The sequence below is a fragment of the Schistocerca piceifrons genome, chromosome X (assembly GCF_021461385.2).
Source record: "Schistocerca piceifrons isolate TAMUIC-IGC-003096 chromosome X, iqSchPice1.1, whole genome shotgun sequence".
Classification (NCBI taxonomy): domain Eukaryota; kingdom Metazoa; phylum Arthropoda; class Insecta; order Orthoptera; family Acrididae; genus Schistocerca; species Schistocerca piceifrons.
Genome location: NC_060149.1, coordinates 573,635,423 through 573,659,824, shown reverse-complemented (window position 1 = coordinate 573,659,824; position 24,402 = coordinate 573,635,423). Strand labels below are relative to the sequence as shown.

General features: G+C 45.5%; 1 protein-coding gene across 2 annotated transcripts in view; it reads left to right on the top strand.

The window, feature by feature from the left end:
- LOC124721263 (sialomucin core protein 24) overlaps window positions 1-22,806 on the top strand; it is a 30,118-nt gene extending 7,312 nt beyond the window's left edge. For both annotated transcript variants that reach the window (XM_047246141.1, XM_047246140.1), the window contains exon 3: window positions 18,827-22,806. In XM_047246141.1, the coding sequence (XP_047102097.1) occupies window positions 18,827-18,921 (95 nt within the window). In that variant the 3' untranslated portion in view covers window positions 18,922-22,806. The remainder of the gene's footprint in view (window positions 1-18,826) is intronic.
- Window positions 22,807-24,402: the final 1,596 nt, after the last annotated feature.

Sequence of the window (24,402 nt, the reverse complement as noted above, 5' to 3'; positions counted from 1 at the left end):
TCTGATAGCCTTTAAGCAGCTCCGTGCCTGTGCATGCCAGCTTATAAAATGACAAACATGAGTGTTGGGAGAGGTACGTGTCAACCATTGGGAGCCATAAATCACCTTTCCAAGTCTGGACGAAGATCAGACGTCTTTTTGGGTACCACACCCCAACAGGTGTCCCTGGCATTAACATAATGGCGTGTTATCTGCTGTTGAGCACTTCGCTTGTACAGCGGGTGGAAAGGAAAGTCCTCTTGTTCACCCCACACCCCAGTGCACTGTATAACACACCACTTGTGGAGTGGGAGCTCCTCAGTGCTCTTGCTCATTGCCCCGACACAGCTCCTGGGCTGGATTGGATCCACAGTTAAGATGATTAAACATACCTCGTCTGACTACAAGCAACTTATCCTTGTCATCTTCAACCGGATCTGGTGCAATGACATCTTTCCATTGCAATGGCGGGAGAGCAGCATCATTCCGGTGCTCAAACCTGATCAAAACCCCCTTGACGTGGATAGCTACCAGCCCATCAGCTTCACAAACTTCCTTTGTAAGCTGCTGGAACGTATAGTGTGTTGGCAGGTGGGTTGGGTCCTGGAGTCACATGGCCTACTGGCTCAATGGCAGGGCGGCTTCTGCCAGGGTCGCTCTACCACTGATAATCTTGTGTCCCTCGAGTCTGCCATCCGAACAGCCTTTTCCAGACATAAACATCTGGATGCCGTCTTTTTTGACTTACGTAAAGCATACAACACAACCTGGCGACAGAATATCCCTGCCACATAGTATGAGTAGTGTCTATCCCAGTTTTTATCGAAAGCTCCCTGTCACTCCATATTTTCCTTGTCAAAGTTGGTGCTTCCCATAGTTTCCTCCTGTATTCAGGAGAATGGTGGTCTGCAGGGCTCTGTCTTGAGTGTCTCTCTATTTTTAGTGGCTATTAACGGTCTAGCAGCAGCTGTAGGGCTGTCAGTCTCACCTTTTCTGTTTGTGGATTGCTTTGGCATTTTGTACTGCTCCTCCAGTACTGGTGTTGCCGAGTGGCCCCTACAGGTAGCGATTGACAAGGTGCAGTCATGGGGGCTCGCCCATGACATGCAGTTTGTGGCATGCTCTTCTGTCCACATCATATCATTCATCCGAAACCAGAACTTTACCTTCATGACAATCCACTCACTGTAGTGGAGACATATCGATTCTTAGGACTGGTTTTAAACACCTGATTGACTTCGCTACCTCACCTTTGTCAGCTTATGCGGAAGTGCTGGCAGCTCCTCAGTGCCCTCCACTGCCTGAGCAACACCAACTGGGGCTGGGGTGCAGATTGCTCTACACTGCTGCAGCTCTACAAAGCCCTTGTTCAATCCCGCCTTGACTATGGGAATCTGGTTTATGGTTCAGCGGCACCTTCAGCCTTGTGTGTACTCGACCCAGTGCACCACTGTGGCGTTGACCTAGCAACGGGAGCTTTTAGAAAGAGTCCGGTGACCAGTGTCTTGGCAGAGGCCAGAGTCCCTCCATTGCAGAGCCGACTTGCACAACTGCTCACCAGTTAGATTGCACACATTCATAGTTTTCCTGAGCATCCAAATTTCATCTCCTTTTTCCACTTGTAGCAGTTCATCGGCAGCCCAGATCAGGGCTAACGATTGTGATTTGCTTGTGATTCCTTCTGTCTGAACTGGAGTCCTTTCCTTTACCACCTCCCATCCAGGTCCATCCACATACACCTCCATGGTGTACACGTAGGCCTCAGATTTGTCTGGACCTTTTGCATGACCCAAAGATCCACGGAGGCTGTTTTGAACAGCATTCCATGCCCGATGGCTGCAGTGTGTTACTTCAGAGCTGGTGGCCATCTCTTGTGCACTTTTCCCCAGGAAATTGTTTCTTCTGTGTACTGGCTCCTTGATCAGCCTACAAGCTATCGACCAGTGCTACGCTCACCATCCTTTGGTAGCGTCCATCCAAGAGTCCATCTATGTCCTGGACTGGGCCCATTGTTCAGTGGTGTTTGTGTGGACCCAGGACATGTTGGCATCCCAGGTAACGAACTTGCAGACAGGCTGGCCAAACAGGCTAAGTGGAAACTGCTTCTGGAAATGGGCATCTCTGAACCTGACCTGCATTCTGACTGACGCCGTAGGATTTTTCGGCTTTGGGAGATGGAATGGCATAACAGTACACACAACAAACTGTGTGTCATTAAGGAGACCACCAATGTGTGGAAGTCTTCCATGCAGGGCTCTTGCAGGGAATCAGTTGTCCTCTACCGGCTCTGCATTGGCCACGCTTGGACGACCCACAGTTGCCTTCTGCACCGTGAAGACCCTCCTGAGTGTCGGTGCGGCACCCGGTTGACAGTGGTCCATATTGTGGTACACTGTCCCACTTTGACTGCTCAGCGACGAAATCTTGGGTTACTGTACTCGTTGCTGCTAATTTTATCGAACAGTGTATCATTGGCTGATTTAGTTTTATGTTTTATTCGTGAGGGTGGGTTTTATCATCTGATTAAAGTTTTAACGCATGTCCTTTGTCGCTCTGTGTCCTACAGCCTAGTGCTTCTAGGGTGGAGGTTTTAATGTGTTGTGGAGTGGCTGGCCTCTCCCTTTTATTCTCATGGTCAGCCAGACATGGTAATCTACGTTATCGTTTTAATCTCTTCGTGCGGTTTCTTGTGTTTCTGTGGTGTCCTTGTCCCCTTTTTGTCCATTTACATGTTTGTTGCCCTTCATCGTTCTTGTGATTTTTCCTTTCATTCAGTTTTGAGTTGTCAGTCTGGTTTGTTTTATTCAGAACAAGGTCCCTTTCCCCCTCTTTTAATCCAGCCAACCAAAATTGCAGTTGCTAAACTCATTCCTGATCGTGTCCTATGTATTATATTCACCAAAAGTCTCGCAGGGGTAGATATGCTGCATTCTAGTTCCTTCCATAGTCCTCTCTTGTAATATTAACCCTCTCCACTATGCTAACACTTCTTAAAGATTCACTTGGATTGTTCTTTGGTGTATGTAATAACTGTTTTTACTCTTGGAGGTGAACTAGTTTTCCAGTAACAGCATTATAGATTTGCAATACAAATCTTATGCACTTATTTAATTTTGCACCAGTAATCATAAAACACTTCAGTTTTACCCCTGAGAATCGTACATTTCCCCTCTCCAAAATTCGCTTAATCTTTTGTTCATTTTTAGACCAGTATTTCTCCAAAGATGACTTTGTACTCCCAAGAATTACAAAAGCAACCATCCATAAGCAACCATGTAAGCAGACTCTGCGCAAAGGAAATTTTCCCTTTCAAACCAACTACTGCAGAACCTTCTTTAACTGAATTTAAAGAGGCTGAGAAACAGCCAATTCAGTTTAACAGAGTTAGAATAAATGATGTACTTGAGTAAACATCAGACTGTAAATATATTTTTTTGTGTTGTGGATACCAACAAATGAGGATGTTCTATTGTAATGACGTCTCAGAAAAATAAAAATAACTACACTGTACATGTACTGTAGTACTTCTGACATTACTTCAATTGAGAAAGTGTAATTTAATTTTAAAGTCTTTTTGTTTCTTGAATATTTAAAGAGATTTTGGCATGCTTCTAAGATTTCATCTTCTTGCTTACTGTGCTGCATAAAATGTATAGTTTATCAGTGTCAGGCCAAGTGGTTTAGTGGCAAAGTGGTTGCCTGAAAATGGAGGTTTTGGGGTAAAATCCTGGTAGAACTACATAAATTATCAGTCTGTATTTAATAAAGACATCACCTGTAACTAGTGTGAAAAGTTATCTGGAATAACACATGGTTCAGATTCTTTGTCAAACTGTAGGTCCCCTTTCCTCAATTGGTTAAATAGTGCAGATTGGGGACGCAGATGCAAGTTGCTGTAGTGCTGTCAAGTTCAAAGAATTGCACCTGGCCATTGTGCCACGAAAAATAAGCCAACCATTTTCAATTTCCTTTATACATTCATTGTTTCTGATTGTTCTTCTTAAATCAAAATTCACTATCTTCTCGTGTACTGTTGACAACTTAAAAGAATAATGAAGCTTAATTCAGCATACTCTTTTGTTCCTATTGCCACCCTATCTTTTAATTGGTACCTTGTCTCATTTGAGATTTTCTTTTGCTTTCCTCATACCAGCAACATTATTTAAATGTTTATGTAAGTTCCATTGTTAGGTAGCCCCTTCCATCTGTCCATTTAATCATACTTATCTAAGATACTGCACTTGTTGCTCAATTTAATCAGGTGTGCCTCGATATAAATCTGTAACTGAAAATTTTTACTTCCTCTCAAATGATCTGTTCTTGTTTTATCATAGGTGTTCAAAGCCACATGTAGTTCAGAAGTAATTTAGGACTGCAGAATTCGTATGTCAATTTATTTGTCGTTTGTTGTGTAAATTTTGTTGTACCACAGATCTCCAGGTCGTCAGTTTGTCATTGTTGTCTTCATTCTGAAGGCTGGTTTGATACAGCCCCCCATGCTACCCCATCTTGAGCAAGCTTCTTAATCTCTGAATAACTACTGCAACCTACAGCCTTCTGAATCTGTTTACGGTATTCATGTCTTGATATCCCTCTACCATTTTTACCCCCCACACTCCCCTCCAGTACTAAATAGGTGATGACTTGATGTCTCAGAATGTTTCCAATAACTGCCCCTTTCTTTTATGCAAGTTGTACTACAAATTTCGTGTCCCACAAATTCTATTCAGTAGCCCCTCATCAGTTACACAATCTATCCATTAATCTTCTACAGTCTTCTGTAGCAACACATTTCAAAACCCACTAGTCTGTTCTTGTCCAGACTGTTTCATCACGTTTCACTTCCATGTGGGGCTATATTCTATACAAACACCTTTGGAAAAGAGTTGCTAACATTTATATCTGTATTGCATATAAACAAATTTCTCTTATTCAGAAACACTTTCATTGCCATTTAAACTCTACATTTTATATACTCTACTTAGGCCTTCATCAGTTATTTTGCTGCCTAGATAGCAGAACTCGTCTACTGCTTTTAGTGTCTAGTTCCTAAACTAATTCCATTGGCTCTGCACAATTGAATTCGTCCCTTCAAGCCCCCAGGGGCTGAGCGTTCATTTGCTGAGTACGGGCTTGGCGACCCCGGGGTCCTGAGCTGGGGACTGGTCAGCGCCGCCGGTCTCCTGTCACCGTAACCCCCCGACATGCTTCAGCGACCACCGTATGGTGCGGCGGTGGAATGTTGTGTGCTGCGGGGAATGGTAATCTTGGCTTGGCCGCCTGGATTGCGAGGAAGGTAAACCTCTATAAAAACCCCTCAATCTTACGGTGTGCTGCGCGCCTATAAGATGCATGGCTGTTGGGGTGGAACAGTCGCTAGCGGGCAACCTCTGGGGCACCTGCCGCACCCCAGTTGTATACGGCTTACTCAGGCACGCGGGGCTCTGTCTGAGCGGACCTTTAGTTCCCTAGCTGCTCATGGGACCGCAATGGACCCTTCGACCTCTACATTTCCCCCTACCAGTGGATTGGGTGGGCCACTGGTAGGCAAACACACCCCTTCGAACAAGCGACTTCGTGCTGCGAGTCCTCCAGCTCCTGGTGTTGCTAGAGATTTATCAGACTGTCGTAACAGAGCACATGCTGAAAATCAGAATGTGTTTTTGATTATTAAACGGAAGGAGGGTAGCTTTGAGAGGGTTTCTCCCTTTTACATCCACAAGGGTCTTGAGGGAATTGCAGGTACACTGAAATCTGTTAAGCGACTGCGCAATGGTACTCTCTTAGTGGAGACTTCTAGTTCCCGTCAAGTCGCTTCTCTTCGGAAAGCACCCAGTCTCGGAGAGTACGCTATCGAGACCGAGCTCCACTCCACACTCAACTATAGTAAGGGTGTTGTGACATGTAGGGACTTGGTGGATATCTCTACAGACGAGTTGAAATCTGAGTGGGCTGACGAAGGTATTGTTGACGTGCAGAATATTATGAAGTGAGTCGATGGGGACCTAGTAAAATCAGACTCGTTTATTCTCACGTTCAGTTGCCCGAGACTTCCAGAGCATGTTAAAGCGGGGTTCTTACGTTTGCCAGTACGGCCATATTTCCCCAACCCAATGCGCTGCTTTAAATGTCAGCGCTTTGGGCATACTACATTGGGGTGCAATGGGATAGCCACTTGCGGTAAATGTGGTCAGCCTGCCCATGAAGGAGCTGATTGTTCATCGCCTGTGAAGTGCGTGAATTGCTTTGGGAGTCACCCTGTCTGGAGCCGGGTCTGCCCCATCTATCTCGAGGAACGGAAGATACAGGAGATCAAACATCTAAGCGCATCCCCTATGGTGAGGCCAAGAAGCTCTTTAAGGCCATGCAACCTCCTGTGTTTACTACATCTTTCGCTTCCGCCCTGAAAAAACCAGTACAAATGGCCACTGTTGCTACGCAAACGGAGGTTGCTAGTGTTAGCACTAATACCTGCGTTTGCCAGTGTACTTGTGCTGCTGCGGTTGTTTTGCAACCTGCAACTCTCCCCGCAATGTCGGACAAGGCCGTGGTTGCTGACATTGGGGTACTTCCTGCCTCTTCCCCTATGGCGCCTTCTGCCCAGGCGAGTAAAGCTCCAACTGCTGACAAGGCTCTGCATTCTAAGCCCCCTAAGACAAAGACGCTGAAGGTGAAGATTTTGCCACCTGCGGAGACTGATCAGGGTCGGTCCGATGACAAGGCCATCGTACTGTCTGACATCTCCCGTGGGTCGTCATCGGAGCTGATGGACATTGATGTCGACCGGGGGCGCTCTTCTCGCCACAGGAATAAATCTCCGGCCAGTACGGGCTCTCCTCCAAAACACAGAGGCAGGGTGAAAGTTCAGCCACCCTGATCACTGGCTCCCATCTTACAGTGGAACCTGAATGGGTTCAGGACGCATGTGGCCGAACTAAAACTCCTTGTACGTGAGTTCCCTTTGTGCTTATGTCTCCAAGAGACACATTTTCAGGCCACTGATGCTCCTTCTTTACGGGGCTATACCGTCTATCGGAAAGATGATCTGACGGGGGAAAGGGCAAAGGGTGGTGTTGCGGTTTTTGTCCGTGACATGCACCCCTCATCTGAGCTCCCTCTCGTTACAGACTTGCAAGCAGTTGCAGTTGACCTTCTTGTGGGTCGGAGGCTCACAGTCTACCGCCACTATTAACTGTGATCCAGATTTCTGCCGCTACCGCACTGCCATCGAGAGGGGCCACTTGGACTTCCGGTCTCTTAATTCTGAACCCTACAACTGCCCCTTCACAATGTGGGAACTGGATTCGGCGCTGTCTGTGGCTCATGATACTGCGCCTGGTCATGATCAAATCCGGTATAGCATGCTGCAGCACTTGTTACTGCCTTCCAAGGAAGTTCTCCTGAATTGTTTTAATCTGATACGGTTATCCGGCATGTACCGTGACTCGTGGAGGGAGGCGGTTTTGATACCCCTCCTCAAACCAGGGAAGGACCGAACGCATCCCAGTAGTTATCGAAGTATCGCCTTGACGAGCTGTGTCGGGAAGACGTTGGAACGCATGGTCAATCGTCGCCTGGTTTGGCTGCTTGAGACCAGGCAGCTCCTTAGCCCCTCTCAGTGTGGCTTTCGGAGATGTCGTTCCACTATAGACAACTTGACCCTGCTTGAGGCGGCCCTCCAGCAGGCCTTCCTGCGTAACCAGCATTGTCTAGGTGTATTCTTTGACATTCATAAGGCGTATGACACCACTATTTGGCGCCGCCATATCCTCAATCAACTCCATGAGTGGGGCTTTCGTGGCCGTCTCCCCATCTTCATTCGGTCCTTTCTTTCCCACTGCCTCTTTCGCTATAGGGTTGGTAATGTGCTATCTGATTTGTATGTGCAGGAGAATGGTGTTCCTCAGGGAAGCATTTTAAGTGTCACCCTCTTTGCTGTCACCATTAACAGTATCACGTCCACTATCTGGAGTCCTGCCCAATGCTCCTTGTTTGTGGACAATTTTGCTGTTTTCTGTTCTTCCTCCAGTCTTGTCACTGCTAGTCGGCAGTTGCAGTTTACGATACAGCGATTAGAGGCATGGACTGCAAAGACGAGTTTTACCTTTTCTGCAGACAAATGTGTGTGTGTGTTCATTTTAATCGTTCTCGACATCTTTTTCCCTCCCCTGAATTGCGTCTGAGGGACACCATTCTTCCTTTTAGCGACACTGTGCGATTCCTGGGCCTCACTTTCGATTCAAAGTTGTCGTGGTTGCCTCACCTTAAAGACTTCAAGGTGCGGGCCCTGAAGGCACTGAATATTTTGAAGTGTCTGAGCCATCGGTCCTGGGGAGCAGATCGGGCGCGTCTGCTGCAGTTTTATAGGGCTTTCGTCCGATCGCGTCTTGACTATGGTTGCACCGTGTATGGGTCAGCAAGGCCTTCGTATCTGAAGATTCTTGACGCAGTACACCATGAGGGTATCAGGCTGGCCACTGGTGCCTTCCGTACCAGTCCCATCCCCAGCCTGTGTGCTGAGGCAGGGGAACCGCCGCTCGCCATCCGGCGGAAACTCCTCATGGTGCGACGGGTGTGTCAATTCCTTGCCTGTCCTACCTCCCCTGCGTACCCCCCCTGCGGGTCCGGGGTAAGAATAGGCCCGAGGTATTCCTGCCTGTCGTACGAGGCGACTAACCCCCTTGGGGTTTGACCTCCATTTTTCAAAATTCTACAGAAGTACAAGCCTTTTGGGGAAGGACACCTTACGTGGTGTACCACTGGTCCTAAGTGCACTAAGACCTTGGCACTCAGTATTGTACCGGCGTTGTAACCATACCCACTATTCCTCAAATTGGGCCTAAACGCCTGATGGGTTGTCCAAGTTACGCCCATAGTGCATCTCCATCTGCCCCAGCGATCATGATGGACTTTCCATGGCACCAGAAATCCAGCACGGTAGCCAGCCCGTTGTGGTGGGGTCGTCATGTACCCTCTAGGTTGTAGCCCCCTGACAACACAGGGATCGTACTGCCGATACCTGAGCTGCACCCTCCCCACGTCGGCCAAGGAGTAGATGCCCGTCTCCTTGGGGCATCAGGACTCCCGGCAATGGTCATCCTGCCAGGTGGCCCTTGCTGCGGCTGGGTGGCGCCCGTGGGGAGAGCCCCTAGTCGGAGTGGGTGGTATCGGGGTGGACGTTTCGCAGATGAAACGTCAACACGTATCAGGTTGCTCTGCGGCCGAGTCTTTCAAAAGAAAACGTACCGTTTCTGGTCCTGGTTCTCCTGCCCTTTCCCCCTTGGCCACTCCATGGGAGGAGGGACAGGCCCGCCGGCTTGGGGCGAAGTACTTCCCCCGCTATTTGGTCTGTTCTCGAACCGATGGGGGAGCATTCGCCACCTCCAAGCCCATGTTCTTTGTTCAGCACATTGAGGACATCTTCGGGGAAATCGAGGCTCTCAGCAAAATGCGTTCAGGGTCCGTACTTATCAAGACCACCTCCGCCACACAGTCGGCGGTGCTCCAGGCGTGCGACCGCCTAGGGGACATCCCAGTATCCGTTGTCCCACATCTGGCACTAAATAGGACGCAGGGGGTTATTTTTCATCGTGACCTCCTGCTACAATCTGATGAGGAGCTCAGGGCCAACCTGGAGCGCCGAGGCGTGCATTTCGTCCGGCGAGTCCAGCGCGGCCCCAAAGACCGTCGCATCGACACCGGGGCCTTCATCCTCGCCTTCGAGGGGGACGTTCTCCCGGAGAAGGTAAAGGTGATGTGCTACCGGTGTGACGTGCGACCGTACGTCCCGCCTCCTATGCGCTGTTTTAGGTGTTTGCGCTTTGGGCACGTGTTGTCACGGTGTGAGGCTGAGCCCCTTTGTGGCGATTGTGGACGTCCTCTTCGTGAGGAACATACATGCACCCCACCACCTCGGTGCATTAATTGTCCTGGCGTCCACTCGCCTAGATCCTCAGACTGCCCCGCCTATCAGAAGGAGAAGAAGATACAAGAAATCAGAACTTTGGATCGGCTCTCTTATTCTGAGGCCAGGAAGAAGTATGACCGCCTTCATCCCGTGCCATTGGCCACTTCGTTTGCCTCAGTTGTGTCCACTCCTTCCGCGGTATCCTCACCCCTATCCTGTCCCCCCTCCGCCTCCTCCGCCTCCTCCGCCCATCAGGGGGCTCTGCCCCCGCCTCCCAAATCCCTCCCTTCCAAATCCTCCTCCCCCGTGGCCCCCACCCCCTCTGCCCCAGGGGCCACCCTTCCTCCTCCACCTCCCCCCACGCCACCTGAGAAGCGATCCTCTTCTCAGGTGTCCATCGGGGAAACGTTCCGGACCCCAGCTTCCGAGGTCCGGCGTTCCAAAACGGACCCTGCGCGTGAGGACCTTCTTCGGGTCCAGCCCACCATCCCTGTGCCTCCTCGGCCTTCCAAGAAGGCCTCCAAGAAGAAGTCTCTATCCCCCTCTCCACCCCGGTGCGTTTCGTCTGACGCTTCATCCGTGAGTCGCTGCTCCCGGCCGTCCTCAGTTTCGCCGGGACGCTCTGCTGCCAGGCGCTCCGCCGGCCTTTCGTCGGCAAATGATGCGGCCCCTTCTACACAACCAGGGACAGCGGCCGCAGCTGGCAACGACTCGATGGAACCAGATCCGCCTCCCACCGGTTGTAGCGTTGTTCCCTCGCAACCTGGCCCTCCGCGGCCGTCGAGGTGACCAGCTTTCCCCCGTCTCGTTCCCCCAACTTTTTGACTAGCGATGGCATTGTTTCATTGGAACATAAGAGGTATTCGATCTAATCGGGAGGAATTACAACTGCTCCTCCGCCTGCACTGTCCGCTCGTCCTTGGTCTCCAGGAAACCAAGTTGCGCCCGACTGACCGTATTGCCTTTACCCACTATACCTCGGAGCGGTATGACCTCACCCCTGTGAACCGTATCCCAGCTCATGGTGGGGTCATGTTGCTCGTTCGGGACGATGTCTATTACCGTCCCATCCCATTGACCAACCCACTCCAAGCAATAGCTGTCCGCATTACTCTTTCTGCTTTTACTTTTTCAGTTTGTACCATCTACACTCCACCGTCATCTGCTGTTAGTCGGGCTGACATGATGCACCTGATCGTTCAGCTTCCCCCGCCGTTCTTATTGTTTGGCGACTTCAATGCCCATCATCCCCTTTGGGGCTCTCCTGCATCCTGTCAAAGAGGCTCACTCTTGGCGGATGTCTTCAACCATCTCAATCTTGTCTGCCTCAATACCGGCGCCCCGACTTTCCTCTCGGACTCTACTCATACCTACTCCCACTTGTACCTCTCGATCTGTTCTACCACTCTTGCCCGTCGGTTCGAGTGGTATGTCCTTTCTGACACCTATTCAAGCGACCACTTCCCCTGTGTCGTTCATCTCCTGCACCACACCCCATCCCCACGTCCTTCGAGCTGGAACATACTGAAAGCTGACTGGGGACTTTACTCCTCCCTGGCGACCTTTCCGGACCACGATTTTCCCAGTTGTGACAGTCAGGTCGAATACCTCACGGCTGTTATCAATGCTGCCGAACGTTCCATTCCTCGTACTACTTCTTCTTCACGTCGCGTTTCCGTCCCCTGGTGGAACGAGGCTTGTAGGGACGCTATCCGTGCTCGACGACGTGCTTTACGCACCTTTCGCCGGCATCCTACATTGGCGAATTGTATTGAATACAAACGACTCCGAGCGCAATGCCGTAGAATCATCAAAGACAGCAAAAAAGCTTGTTGGGCCTCTTTCACCAGCTCCTTTAACAGTTTTACTCCCTCTTCCGTCATTTGGGGTAGCCTGCGCCGGCTGTCGGGCATTAAGGCCCACTCCTCGGTACCTGGCCTGACCTCAGGTAATGAGGTCCTCGTTGATCCTGTGGCTGTCTCCAACGCCTTTGGCCGTTTTTTCGCGGAGGTTTCAAGCTCCGCCCATTACCACCCTGCCTTCCTTCCCAGGAAAGAGGCAGAAGAGGCTCGGCGACCTTCCTTCCACTCGCTGAATCTGGAAACTTATAATGCCCCCTTTACTATGCGGGAACTCGAACGCGCGCTTGCGCTGTCCAGATCCTCTGCTCCGGGGCCAGACGCCATTCACGTTCAGATGCTGGCACACCTTTCTCCGGCGGGCGAAAGCTTCCTTCTTTGTACCTACAATCGCGTCTGGACCGAAGGTCAAGTCCCCAGGCGTTGGCGTGACGCCGTTGTTGTTCCTATACCCAAACCCGGGAAGGATAGACACCTTCCTTCTAGTTACCGCCCCATTTCTCTTACAAGCTGTGTCTGTAAGGTGATGGAGCGCATGGTTAATGCTCTGTTAGTCTGGATTCTTGAATCTCAACGACTACTTACTAATGTCCAATGCGGCTTTCGTCGCCGCCGCTCCGCTGTTGACCACCTTGTGACCTTGTCGACATTCATCATGAACAACTTTTTGCGAAGGCGCCAAACGGTGGCCGTGTTCTTCGACTTGGAGAAGGCTTATGATACCTGTTGGAGAGGAGGTATCCTCCGCACTATGCACAGGTGGGGCCTACGCAGTCGCCTGCCCCTTTTTATTGATTCCTTTTTAACGGATCGAAAGTTTAGGGTACGTGTGGGTTCCGTATTGTCCGACGTCTTCCTCCAGGAGAACGGAGTGCCTCAGGGCTCCATCTTGAGCGTAGCCCTTTTTGCCATCGTGATCAATACAATTATGGATTGCATTCCACCTAATGTCTCGGACTCTCTTTGTCGATGACTTCGCGATCTACTGCAGTGCCCAGCGAACATGCCTCCTGGAGCGCTGCCTTCAGCGTTGTCTAGACAGCCTCTACTCATGGAGCGTGGCAAATGGCTTCCGGTTCTCTGAAGAGAAGACGGTTTGTATCAACTTTTGGCGATATAAAGCGTGCCTTCCGCCATCCTTACATCTCGGTCCCATTGTTCTCCCATTCGTGGAAACAACTAAGTTTCTAGGGCTCACGTTGGACAGGAAACTGTGTTGGTCTCCCCATGTCTCTTATTTGGCGGCCTGTTGTACACGTTCCCTTAATGTCCTCAGAGTTATTAGCGGTTCATCTTGGGGAGCGGATCGCACTGTCCTGCTTCGCTTGTATCGGTCCATAGTCCGATCGAAGCTGGATTATGGGAGCTTCGTCTACTCGTCCGCTCGGCCATCCCTCTTACGCCGGCTCAACTCCATCCACCATCGGGGGATACGTCTTGCGACTGGAGCCTTCTACACTAGTCCTGTTGAGAGTCTTTATGCTGAAGCTGCAGAGTTACCATTGACCTACCGGCGCGACGTACTGCTGTGTCGGTATGCCTGCCGGCTGTTGTCTATGCCAGACCACCCCTCTTACCAGTCCTTCTTCGCCGATTCTCTCGACCGTCAGTACGTGTTGTATGTGTCTGCCCTGCTGCCCCCCCGGAGTCCGCTTCCGTCGCCTGCTTCGACAATTGGATTTTGCCCTCCCTACCACCTTCAGAGAGGGTGAGAGCCCGACACCACCTTGGCTCCAGGCTCCGGTTCATATTTATCTCGACCTCAGCTCACTCCCGAAGGAGGGTACTCCGGCTGCAGTGTATTGCTCACGGTTTGTCGAACTTCGTGCTCGACTTGCCGGTCACACCTTTATTTACACCGATGGCTCCAAAACTGACGATGGTGTCGGCTGTGCCTTTGTCGTCGGGGCCGCCACCTTTAAATACCGGCTCCTCGACCAATGTTCCAGCTTTACGGCCGAGCTTTTTGCTCTCCATCAGGCCGTTCAGTATGCCCGCCGCCACCGCCATTCATCGTACGTACTCTGCTCTGACTCACTCAGTGCTCATCAGAGCCTTGGAGCTCCCTATCTGGTCCATCCCTTGATTCAACGGATACAGCAGTCCCTCCATTCTTTCGCTGATAATGGTTCTCCTGTCAGCTTTCTGTGGGTTCCCGGACATGTAGGAGTGCCTGGGAATGAGGCTGTGGATGCTGCAGCCAAGGCTGCAGTCCTCCTGCCTCGGCCAGCCTCCCATTGTGTCCCGTCATCTGACGTTCGTGGGGATGTATGTAAGAGGCTTGTGTCGTTGTGGTGGGATGCTTGGTCATCCCTCCAAGGAAACAAGCTCCGGGCAGTAAAACCACTTCCAACTGTATGGACAACATCCTCCCGACCATCTCGGCGCGAGGAGGTCCTTCTGACCAGGTTGCGGATTGGGCATTGCCGGTTTAGCCACCGCTACCTGCTCTCCGGTGACCCAGCCCCGCAGTGCCCTTGTGGTCAGGCATTAACAGTGCGCCATGTTTTATTGTCGTGTCCCCGTTTTAGTCAATTTCGTGTTGTCCTGTCCCTGCCATCTACTTTACCGGATGTTTTAGCTGATGACGCTCGAGCAGCTGCTCGTATTCTGCGTTTTATAACTTTAACTGGCTTGTCCAAAGACATTTAACCTTTTTACTTATTTTATCTGCATCTTTGTCAGGTCCTTCTGGTGTCCCCCCATCCCCTTGAGTTGTAACAGATTCCATGTGCTCTAACAACAGTGACTGGGCGCTAATGACCTCAGCAGTTGAGCGCCCTTAAACCCAACCAAAAAAAAAAAAAATCCCCTGCGTACCCTATTGTTGCCCGACCGCCTATGGAACGTCTCTTTTTCCAGTCGTCTCAGGGCAATGAGACCATTTGGGATTCGTGCCAAGCATTTGCTCGAGTCCCTTGGTGTGGAGCGTGTGGGCCCCCAACGACAAGGTTTTACTCGCCTGCCTCCCTGGTTGCTCCAGAGGCCCAGCGTCCTTTTAGATTTGTCGGAGTACCGGAGGAGCTGCACTCCTGCGTTTATTTTTTACCTCCTTATTTTCTGATATTTTAAACCAGCATCCCGACCATGTACCAGTATTTACGGATGGCTCTAAACAGGGGGACTCTGTTGGTTGTGCTGTTGTTTTCCCTGATCGACTCGTAAAGTTAAGGCTTCCTGCGGCGTTTACCATCTTTGATGCCGAATTGTTTGCGATCTTGCGGGCATTGGAGCAGATGAGATGTGTCCCCAGTCGTCAGTTCCTCATCTGTTCTGACTCCCTGAGTGCCCTTCAGACCGTGCAACACTTGTACCCAGCGGATACAGTCGTCCAGAACATCCATGATGCCCTACTCCACCTGCAGCGGCAGGGGAAGGAGGTTTCCTTCTGCTGGGTGCCGGGGCACGTGGGTATTAGGGGAAACGAGCTGGCGGATGTGGCTGCCAAAGATGCATGTTCCCTCCATGACGTTGTTGAATGTACCGTCCCCTTCCATGCTGTTACCTCCCTCCTGCGTTTTCGCGTTATGCGTCAGTGGGAAGAGGAGTGGCTGGCAGTCGGTGAAAATAAGCTGCGTCTGGTCAAGGCCACCACGCGGCCATGGCGTACATCCTACCAGTCATGCAGGCGGGATGAGGTTCTCCTCACTCGCCTCCGCATCGGGCACAGTCCCTTCACACATGGTTTTTTACTCTGGCGGGAGGATCCCCCAATCTGCAGTGCTTGTGGCGTCCAGATTACTGTCCACCACATTTTACTTGACTGTCTTTTATTCTCTGACCAGAGGGCGGTGGTTTCTTTGCCACCGGATTTGCCCTCTCTTTTGAACGACAACGCATCATCTGTGGTTAAGGTTTTACGGTTTTGTGTCCTGTCCAATTTGTTGCCACGGATTTTAGGGAGGGGGTTTTAATGTGCTGCTGGATGACTGGCTCACACAGATTTAGGTAAGAGGTCCGCCAGTCACGAATACCTTTTTGTTTCCCTTTGGTTTCTGTCCTCCCTTCCTTGTGTTTCCTTTCCTTTTTTAGTGCCTCTGTATGTGAGGATTTGGAACTGCATCAGGTCTGTGTCTTTTAGCTGTTCCCCTTGTTCGCTGTTCGTCTTAGTCCCTTCACTGCATGTGTTCCTGTTTTTATGCGTTTGGGCGCTGATGACCTCGCTGTTTAGTGCCCGTAAACCTCAAACACACAAACACACACACTCGTCCCTTCAACTTCATAAAATTGTTGACCCTGGATGGCTTCAGTGTATTTGTGACATACATTTCCATTTAGAAAGAAAGGAATTTGTCCTTTTTGCTAGTCTGGTGGGCTGTGGATTATTTTTTCTAATCATTGAATGTGGCGTGAAGTTTCATTGGTCACAGTTACAAAACTCTCTTTAAATGTCAATAATAAAATTCCCCTTTCTCTACCCACTTCTCAGATACGGGTAAGTGAATAGGTTCCTTATTTTGTAGTTCATAAATGGCCATAACATGTTCTTAGCTTTACTGCTTTTATTCTAGGATCTGATTTTGGATGACGTGTAAGAATATTTTTGTTTGATGGTGTAGTACCATTGATTAGTTAAGACACTATCATGGCAGCTACCTCAGAAAGCAACAAATGAGGACCTTGACCAGTCGAGGACAGATCAGTGTGTGGGTCAATCTGTGCCTCCCTCTTGAAGGACAAATAGCCTGCACCCTTGTTCCCTGCTTCTGCAATCAAGACTTCACCTGTCACTAGAGTGAAAACTTATATGAAATGACATGTGGTTCAGATTATTTGTCAAACTGTAGGTCCCATTTCCTCACTTGGTTAAATGATCTTCTGAAATGTGTTCTGAAGAGAATACTAAATCATCTATTGAGAAAAAATCTGTATCAGTTATCAGAAACAATACAAAATTATAGGCAAATTACGTTTGATAGAAAACAAATTACGGATATTTGACAGCCAATGTAATTAACTAAATAAGACTTATAATGTGCGTAGATGTTGTGTAAAATATTTGACAACTTAGGTTAATCACTTTCATGGTGCTTCTGTTGTTTTATCCCCCCCCCCCCCCCCCCCCACACACACACACACACACACACACACACACACACACACACACACACACACACTCTCTACAAGATGACCACTTATGTTCTGATGTCTGTATAATATGAGTCACTACCAGAGTAATTACTTTGGCATGTCCTCATTAGGTCCATAACACCATTGTGCCTCTTGCAGTCAAGCTCCACCTATTGCACTTTCCTGCAATGCCTTTACCAGTCATTTGCAGTAACAGAATGAGAGACAGCATAAGAGTTCCTGAAGGTTTTGTGCGGTCATGTTAGTCAGACACATTACGCTGCCTGTTATAGTTAATCTTTGTTTATGCCCGTTAAATTGCACTCAGGTCGCAATTGTCTGACAGAAGGTGAAGCACGCTGCTTCTGAGGCTTTTAGCTAATTTGTCAAAGTTGTCTTTTCATGAGATTTCTGTACTTGCACTAGGGCATACATCTCAGCCTTTGCCATGTTGTCATTGCATTCTACCCCCCTCTTTCGTAACCATTCAGTCGGCAGCCTTGAGTAATTCGCTGGTGGTATTTTGTCCGTTTGCCTACAATAGAAAACATTGTTCATAACAGTGACAGGATTGGGCAGGAGATTTGGAAGCACCATCTCTGAAAACCATTCCTTGAACTTCGCAGAATTCATTTGCTCAAGATATTCTCCTTGTTCAGATTTAGCTCTGCTTGCATCAGATCTGTTTCTTGATCCAACCGTTCCCACTATCATTCTTCTGGAGGCAGTTCACCACACTGTGATGTCCGTGAAGTCTTTAGGTTTCTGCTAACAGCAGCTTCATGTTAAGGTGCTATTGACCCATGACTTGTCAAGATAAGTCTTTGGAAGCACCCCTAATACTCTTAATGTGCACAAGGAAACGTGACTGCCAGAGCAGTGCCGCCATCTTCTGGGAACAGATGGATCTTCATACAAATCCCTTAGACTTGTCATTTCTAGAAATACTACCCCATCTCCAAATAAAAATAAAGTAATTCGAACCTAATTGCTGCAGTGTTGAATATAAACAACTATACACTTTTACAGTACAGATTACAGATGTAACTGAAACTGGCTTGTTCTTCCCAGCAGTCTGACAGTTCATGAGGATGAGAGCTGGCAAAATTCCTAATAATGTGTAGGTGCCACAGACTTTAGCCAGTGGAAGTGGCTGCTCTTTTATGGGCCTGTGTGATAGTGTGTAGATATTTTTTCTGTTCATTTTTTTCACCGTGGGGCATTGCAGCACATTGTGCATCATTTTACGAGCACCAGTGACCCCTTTTTTTTCACGGGTCACAATGTAATCAAACTGTGTGACAGACCTGAGACTTATTTTAAAATAAGAGAATGAGCAGCAGGCTACTCAAAAAGCAAAGCAAAAAAAATTGAATAAAAAATGTTTGAGGCATTCAGTAATGGTTAGCATTGCCATAAAAGTAGCCTGATACTATGTGGCTGCTGGTGACCACAGCAGACAGTAATGCCAGGTGCTGAGCTTGACCTGGTGGTGAAACATCTATCACTAAGTGTGTATCAGTCAACATCTAGAGCAACTAGAGCTCAAAACAGCCTGTCCCCATCTAAAACTAACATGATATGGCGTCAGAATAAGAGAACATATGGTTTGCTTTCTAACCCTACCTAATTTTACTGAGGTACAGAACAGTAATGTTGTGTGAAGTTATTAAAATTACATCAGAAATATGTTGTGCAGGATTTATTACGGCGAGGGAAATTTGTGCTTAGTGAGTTGACTTTTCTCATTAGTAGGAACATTGAAAGTTCGTTCATTGTAAGCAAGTTGACTGAATTTTTTGGTTCAGTATAGACTTTCTATGGGAATGTAAATTCACTGTACAGTGCAGTAAGGTTGTGGAAAACTTCTATTAGTACTCCTTTAGTTACGAACAACTTCATTAAATATCAAATATTGCGTGCCTGTTGTAAATTATAACTTAATGTGAATATGAAATTTGATAGTAATTTTAATAAGTCTTCAGACTAATATTTTTGTTTTAAATTTCAGGTGGAATTGTGCTTTCTTTGGGCACAATGGCAATTGGATTTGTGGCTTTCAAGTTCTACAAAGCTCGTACAGAAAGGAACTATCATACTCTTTAATTGACTGTGTCGTTATTTTGGAATTGGAATATCAAGAGGTCATATTTTGCTTGTGTAAAAGTTACTTTATACAGAAATCTCTGGAACAAATGTTTATAGGTCCTATTTCCAGTACATTTATAGAATCTCACTTACACGTAAAATAATAGTTAAAATTGTCTTGATTACTGACCACTGTCTGTTATTATGGGAACTTAGGGTATAGATGTTAAAATGCTTAATTGGCATACATTTTGAGATGTCAGTGGTGGTTGTGATGAGATTAAATTCTCATGTATTTACATCATGCCTGCCTGTACAGTTACGAATGTATATTTTTTGATCAGTGTATTTGCAAAATGCTTTGCTCAAGTCTGCTTTGTGGTTACTGTACAGAGTTGACACTGATTTGTGGATAGATGTTTTTCCAGGCAAATTGAGAGCATATAAAGTATGTAATAAGTCACAAGTTGCATTCACTGCACATTTTTTATATTCTATGTGCAACCACAAATTGTAATTGTTGCTGTAAAAAGATGTAACACAGTTTTGTTTTCATAATATTTTTTCTTTCCCCTTTCAACATTTTAGCTTGTTGAGAATGTTTGACAGGTCAGTTGTAAATGCAGATTATAGTGATGTGATGATGAAAACTGTCTGCATAGTAAAGCTACCACCTGGATATTAACAATGTACTGCATGAAAAATGACTATTTTTGGTCCATATTTTTCAACTTCCAATTTCATATACTTCAGCAATATCCTGGCTTACAGACATGAAAATCTGCTTACATCACAATCTCAACTCCTTAACATTTATGTACAGTTAGGATACAGTCTGTGATCACATTAAAATATTTAATTAAGATTGTTATGGGATAAATAATAAGAGTGGAGTGTGTGAATGATTGTCATATGTTACTGGCGTCCATAATAGTAAGGTATTTTTTGTTTTTGTTAAATTTTTTTCTGCCAGACATTTCAGTGAAATGTAAGCCATGGCACGAGTTGTTCTTCTGTAAACAGTTTAGGTTGGTTATGTCCTTAGTGGTAGGTTCAGTGCTCAGTTGAGCTAGCTAAAAGGAATTCAAACTACAGATATCACAGTGTCAGGCAGTTGTCCTGAAATTCGAAGCTGAACTGTTTCTTATTTTTTGAATTAATGAGTACTACTACTCACACTTTATTTTTGTGTAGCCAGCAAGAGGCAGCCTTGCTTGAGGCAATGTCTGGAGACCTAACCCTGAACAAAAGTATTTCTTTCAAACTCCTTTCAGCCATGTTCAGCAAGTTCTGAAGACTGAAATCTGTGATATTGAAGTTAAGTGTGTGTGAGTGTGTGTGTGTGTTTGTCATGAAATGGGCCTGAGAGAAGGCATGTGTGTTGCTTAAGATTGCTGTGCACAATTTGGCAGGCTTGTAGAAAATAAATTTTATTAGTTGGTTCCTCACATGTAGTTATTTTGCAAATTCAGTGTATTATAATAATGTTAATGAAAGCTTTGGTGTGCTATAAATCCGTAATTGAAGAAAATCCTTCTGTATCATCAGGAGTACCATTTGCAGTTACTCTCAATAACTTTTTTCTGCACAGTTTTATATAGTGGAAGCTCTTTCGTAAGTGCACATGTACCATTTGGAGTGTTAAAATTTGAAAGCTGGATATTTGATCTGAAAAGATTTTTTGTTTTTGTTTAGCCATCATTATCTTATCATGATTTGTTTTGTCTTAGAAGTTCCTTTAGGCCAGTTGGAGTACTTAAATTTGATTCTCATTTGGCAGTGCAGTGGTCAGTTGTGACAGCATTGTATAATAAATTGTTCTGGAAAGATCTTTGCAGTTAGTGTGGTTAGACTTTTCTCGATGATTACCTTTCTGAAAGGTCCAGTCATTAATGATTATTATATATATTCTGGTCGAAATTCTTTGTTCCTTTGTTACATGTAATCTATTATGTGGTACTTCATTTGAAGACATTTAGGCACTGCAAACAGATTCAGAACTTCAGTGTTTGGCTTGTTTCATGGCTTTTCTGTCTTCTCATAGTTTTAAAGTATTCTTATACATATTCTACTGAAGGGCAAAAAAGAAACTGGTATTTTTGCTGCAGAATTTGTTATCTAAATCATATGCAAAGATATTTGATAACATTTTGTCATAATGAATTGTGAAGCCCTCTGACACATGGATAAATGGTGCATTTTCAGGTAAGCTTATTTCAGTTCATAGTTCATTGGCAAGGACTTCCTTGTACTACTTGCTCATTGTTTGTGCATTGGGGTTAATTTTCCTTGGTTATGAAGTGATCTTTGCATTTACTTTCTGTCATATGCAATTACACACAAATGCTAGAGTTAAACATCTAGAGACTACATGCATTGTTAAAATGAAATTACTTGGGTGGGAAGTTCTTCATAACAGTGCCTTAAGTTTCAATGCATAATTTCAATTGAACAGTAAAAAATAATGTGAAGGAAAAAGCACCATTTATCAAAGCTTCAATGAAAAGATACTCAGTATCATAGGTAAAGTGAAGATGTTTCATTTGCACTAGCAGACAGTTTTATTTTGTGACACTTAATAAAATGGGGCAAATGCAGTCTACTGTTTTAGGTTGCATTAGCAAAATGTGAAAAGTTAAAATTTCACAAATATTGTTTGCTGGTTTCCAATCTGTCCAGATGTATATCATTTGTAATGCAAAGTCAATTAGGAAAACTGTCATCTCGGGGATATGAAATTAGCAATAGAAGCATAAAATGTTAAAGTAACTTGGTGATTATTCAATTGGTATCAATGGAATTAGCTTGGAAAAATAAAGTGCTCTTAATGTAGTTCACTTACATATTAAGTGTTAATGTGAATACTTCTGGAACAGAAATGGTCATTTAAAGAAGTGTTGAAAGCTATTGTTGCCTTCCTGTGTATTTTTAAATTAATAGGGGCTTCAAACAGAATTGTCATTTCAGTGGTTTATGATCTTGCACACACATTTGGTTAGTGTGTTGAGTGTATTCCTAAAGTTTCTTAAATATGCAAATTGATAGTTGTGTGTGTGTGTGTGTGTGTGTGTGTGTGTGTGTGTGTGTGTGTGTGTGTGTGTGTGTTATTCAGAAAATTTGTCATGTAGTATAAAGCACGTCATGTTCTTGATAAACATTGTTCTGTGTGTGCCTTGAGAAGTATCACATTTGTTTCAAATTTTCCTTGAATTTTAATGTCTTAATAGTAGTTAAGATATTCTGTGTTGGTGTATAAGTTGAAAAAGTGGCCAGGATGAAATAGTGGTGCATTGCTTCTAAAACAAACTGAGCACATCAGAGTTGGAGGAGCATTCAACACAGTTAATTTTACTCAGTGTTATCTTATTTAGATTCTGTATGAATTTGAGAAAGGCAACCAGTTTCTATAAATCATTTAAAACTAATGCTGATATTTCTATTTTGATATGAATCATTGTATGAGCAAAGTTTCTAATTTGTTGTTGAGTAGTAGCTATTATTTGCTTACTGAAAAAATTGATAAAATTTAGATTATAATTTTCTGTAGCTTCACTGGTCCTTAACTAAGCAATAACACTTAACTGTGGAAGTCTGGCTAAAATTTTGTTTCCACTGTTTCAAAAGAACTCTGTACTTTTGGGTTCAGTGCACTGCATGTGGTATGTGAATGTAGTTAAACCTTGTACCTTGGTATGTGCATCCTGTCAATCAAAAACAGAGGTAATAGGGAAAGCAGTCGGCATCCCTTCAGTCTTATCTGCTGTTAAAATTTGCTTTACTGGAAACTGCTTGAGTTTTAAATATAAATAGAATCATCATTCCCATTTTCATAGATGTATTTTGCTTTTCTACAGTTTGTATATTAAATTCATAAGTTTTAAATAAATATATTTACAAAAATTTGACAAGATGTTCTGTTTATTTAAGATTAAGTGTTGCTTTAAGGCTTTCTGTGTGTAGTAACTTCAGTGTCAAGTCAGCAAGCATCTCTGGGGGCTCATACCACTCGGGCTGAGTGTCCACAGTGGTTTCACAAGTACACTACACACACTAGATTCCAATGTTGTCACAGTCATATTTTTGATTTCTAAGTTAGTTAGATTAGGCAGCTAATATGTTGTGGAGCTAAATTGTGAGTAGTGTGTGGCACAAAGTAATGTAGTTAACTGAAATTTTTTGAACTTCATCAGTTGGAGTTCATTTTTTTAAGAAACTTTAACACACATTAGATTCTACCCAAAAATTTCAAACACTAAATGTAAATGTTTTTTTAGACTTTGGTTTGACATTTAATTGTTCTAATCACTTCACAGGTGTATGCACTTAATAAGAAGCAGTCCAATAGAATTCATCACAAGATAGGCATTTGAACATTGTTTCGCTCATGGTATATAGGCTTTGTGATTAATAGATAATCCCTTCATATTATGTAAAACATGTCTTCCCTGTCTGCCTAAATGTTCAGGTCAGTGGGTTACTTCCTGCTGTAATCCTTTAGTGTCAAGATCATTGACACTGAAAACTGTTACTGGTTTATAAGTATTTCCTTTAAATGTGGAGGTAAAAATTGATTTGATCATAGATTTATGGAACAGGTCGATTGCTCAAGCAATTACCTTCAAATCTAAAATAGACAAAAATAGTTTGAAGAAAGTTCTACCTTATTATATTTACTGCAATAAAACAGTGACAGAACAAGCCATTAAAATTTCATTGCTGTGAGTAATGTCGCATGTAGTACACTCATGCACTTACTGAAATTGTCCAATATGATAATAATATAGAAAACACACTAATCTGTGAAAATGCACAAACAGTATGTAGTTATGTTTAATGTATAAAAAAATAAACATAAAGAATTTTAGGAGTTTCGTGGTAGTAAAGTAATTCAACAGAAAATTCAAATTATGAGAGTAATACCAAAAGTAAGGTCTCCTTTTAAGTACATAGACCTGTTTATTTCTACAATGGTTTACATCAGTTTACAGCTTGAACATTTAGCTATTTTTCGACATAGTCACTATTTCTGTCGATGCATTTTTGTAGACACCTTGGCAGTTTTTGAATGCCCATGTCATATCCGCTCGCCGCCATGCTGTTCAGAAAGTTATGAACCTCTTCTTTCACCTCGTCGTCGGAGCTGAATCACTTTCCAGCCAGATGTTCTTTTAACCTAGGGAACAGGTGAAAGTCACTGGTGCCAAATCAGGACTAAAGGGTGGGTGATTATGTTCCACAGAAACTGTTGCAGGAGAGCAACGGTTTGCCGAGTGATGTGTGGGCGAGTGTTGTCATGGAGAATGTGTACGCCCTTGCTCAACATTTCTCTCCTCCAGTTCTGAGTTGCCCGTTTGAGTTTACTCAGTCTCACAGTACCTGTCAGTGTTATTTGTGGTCCCAGCGATTCAGCTCTGACGACGAGGTGAAAGAAGAGGTTCATAACCTTCTGAACAGCATGGCAGCGAGTTGGTATGACATGGGCACACAAAAACTGCCACA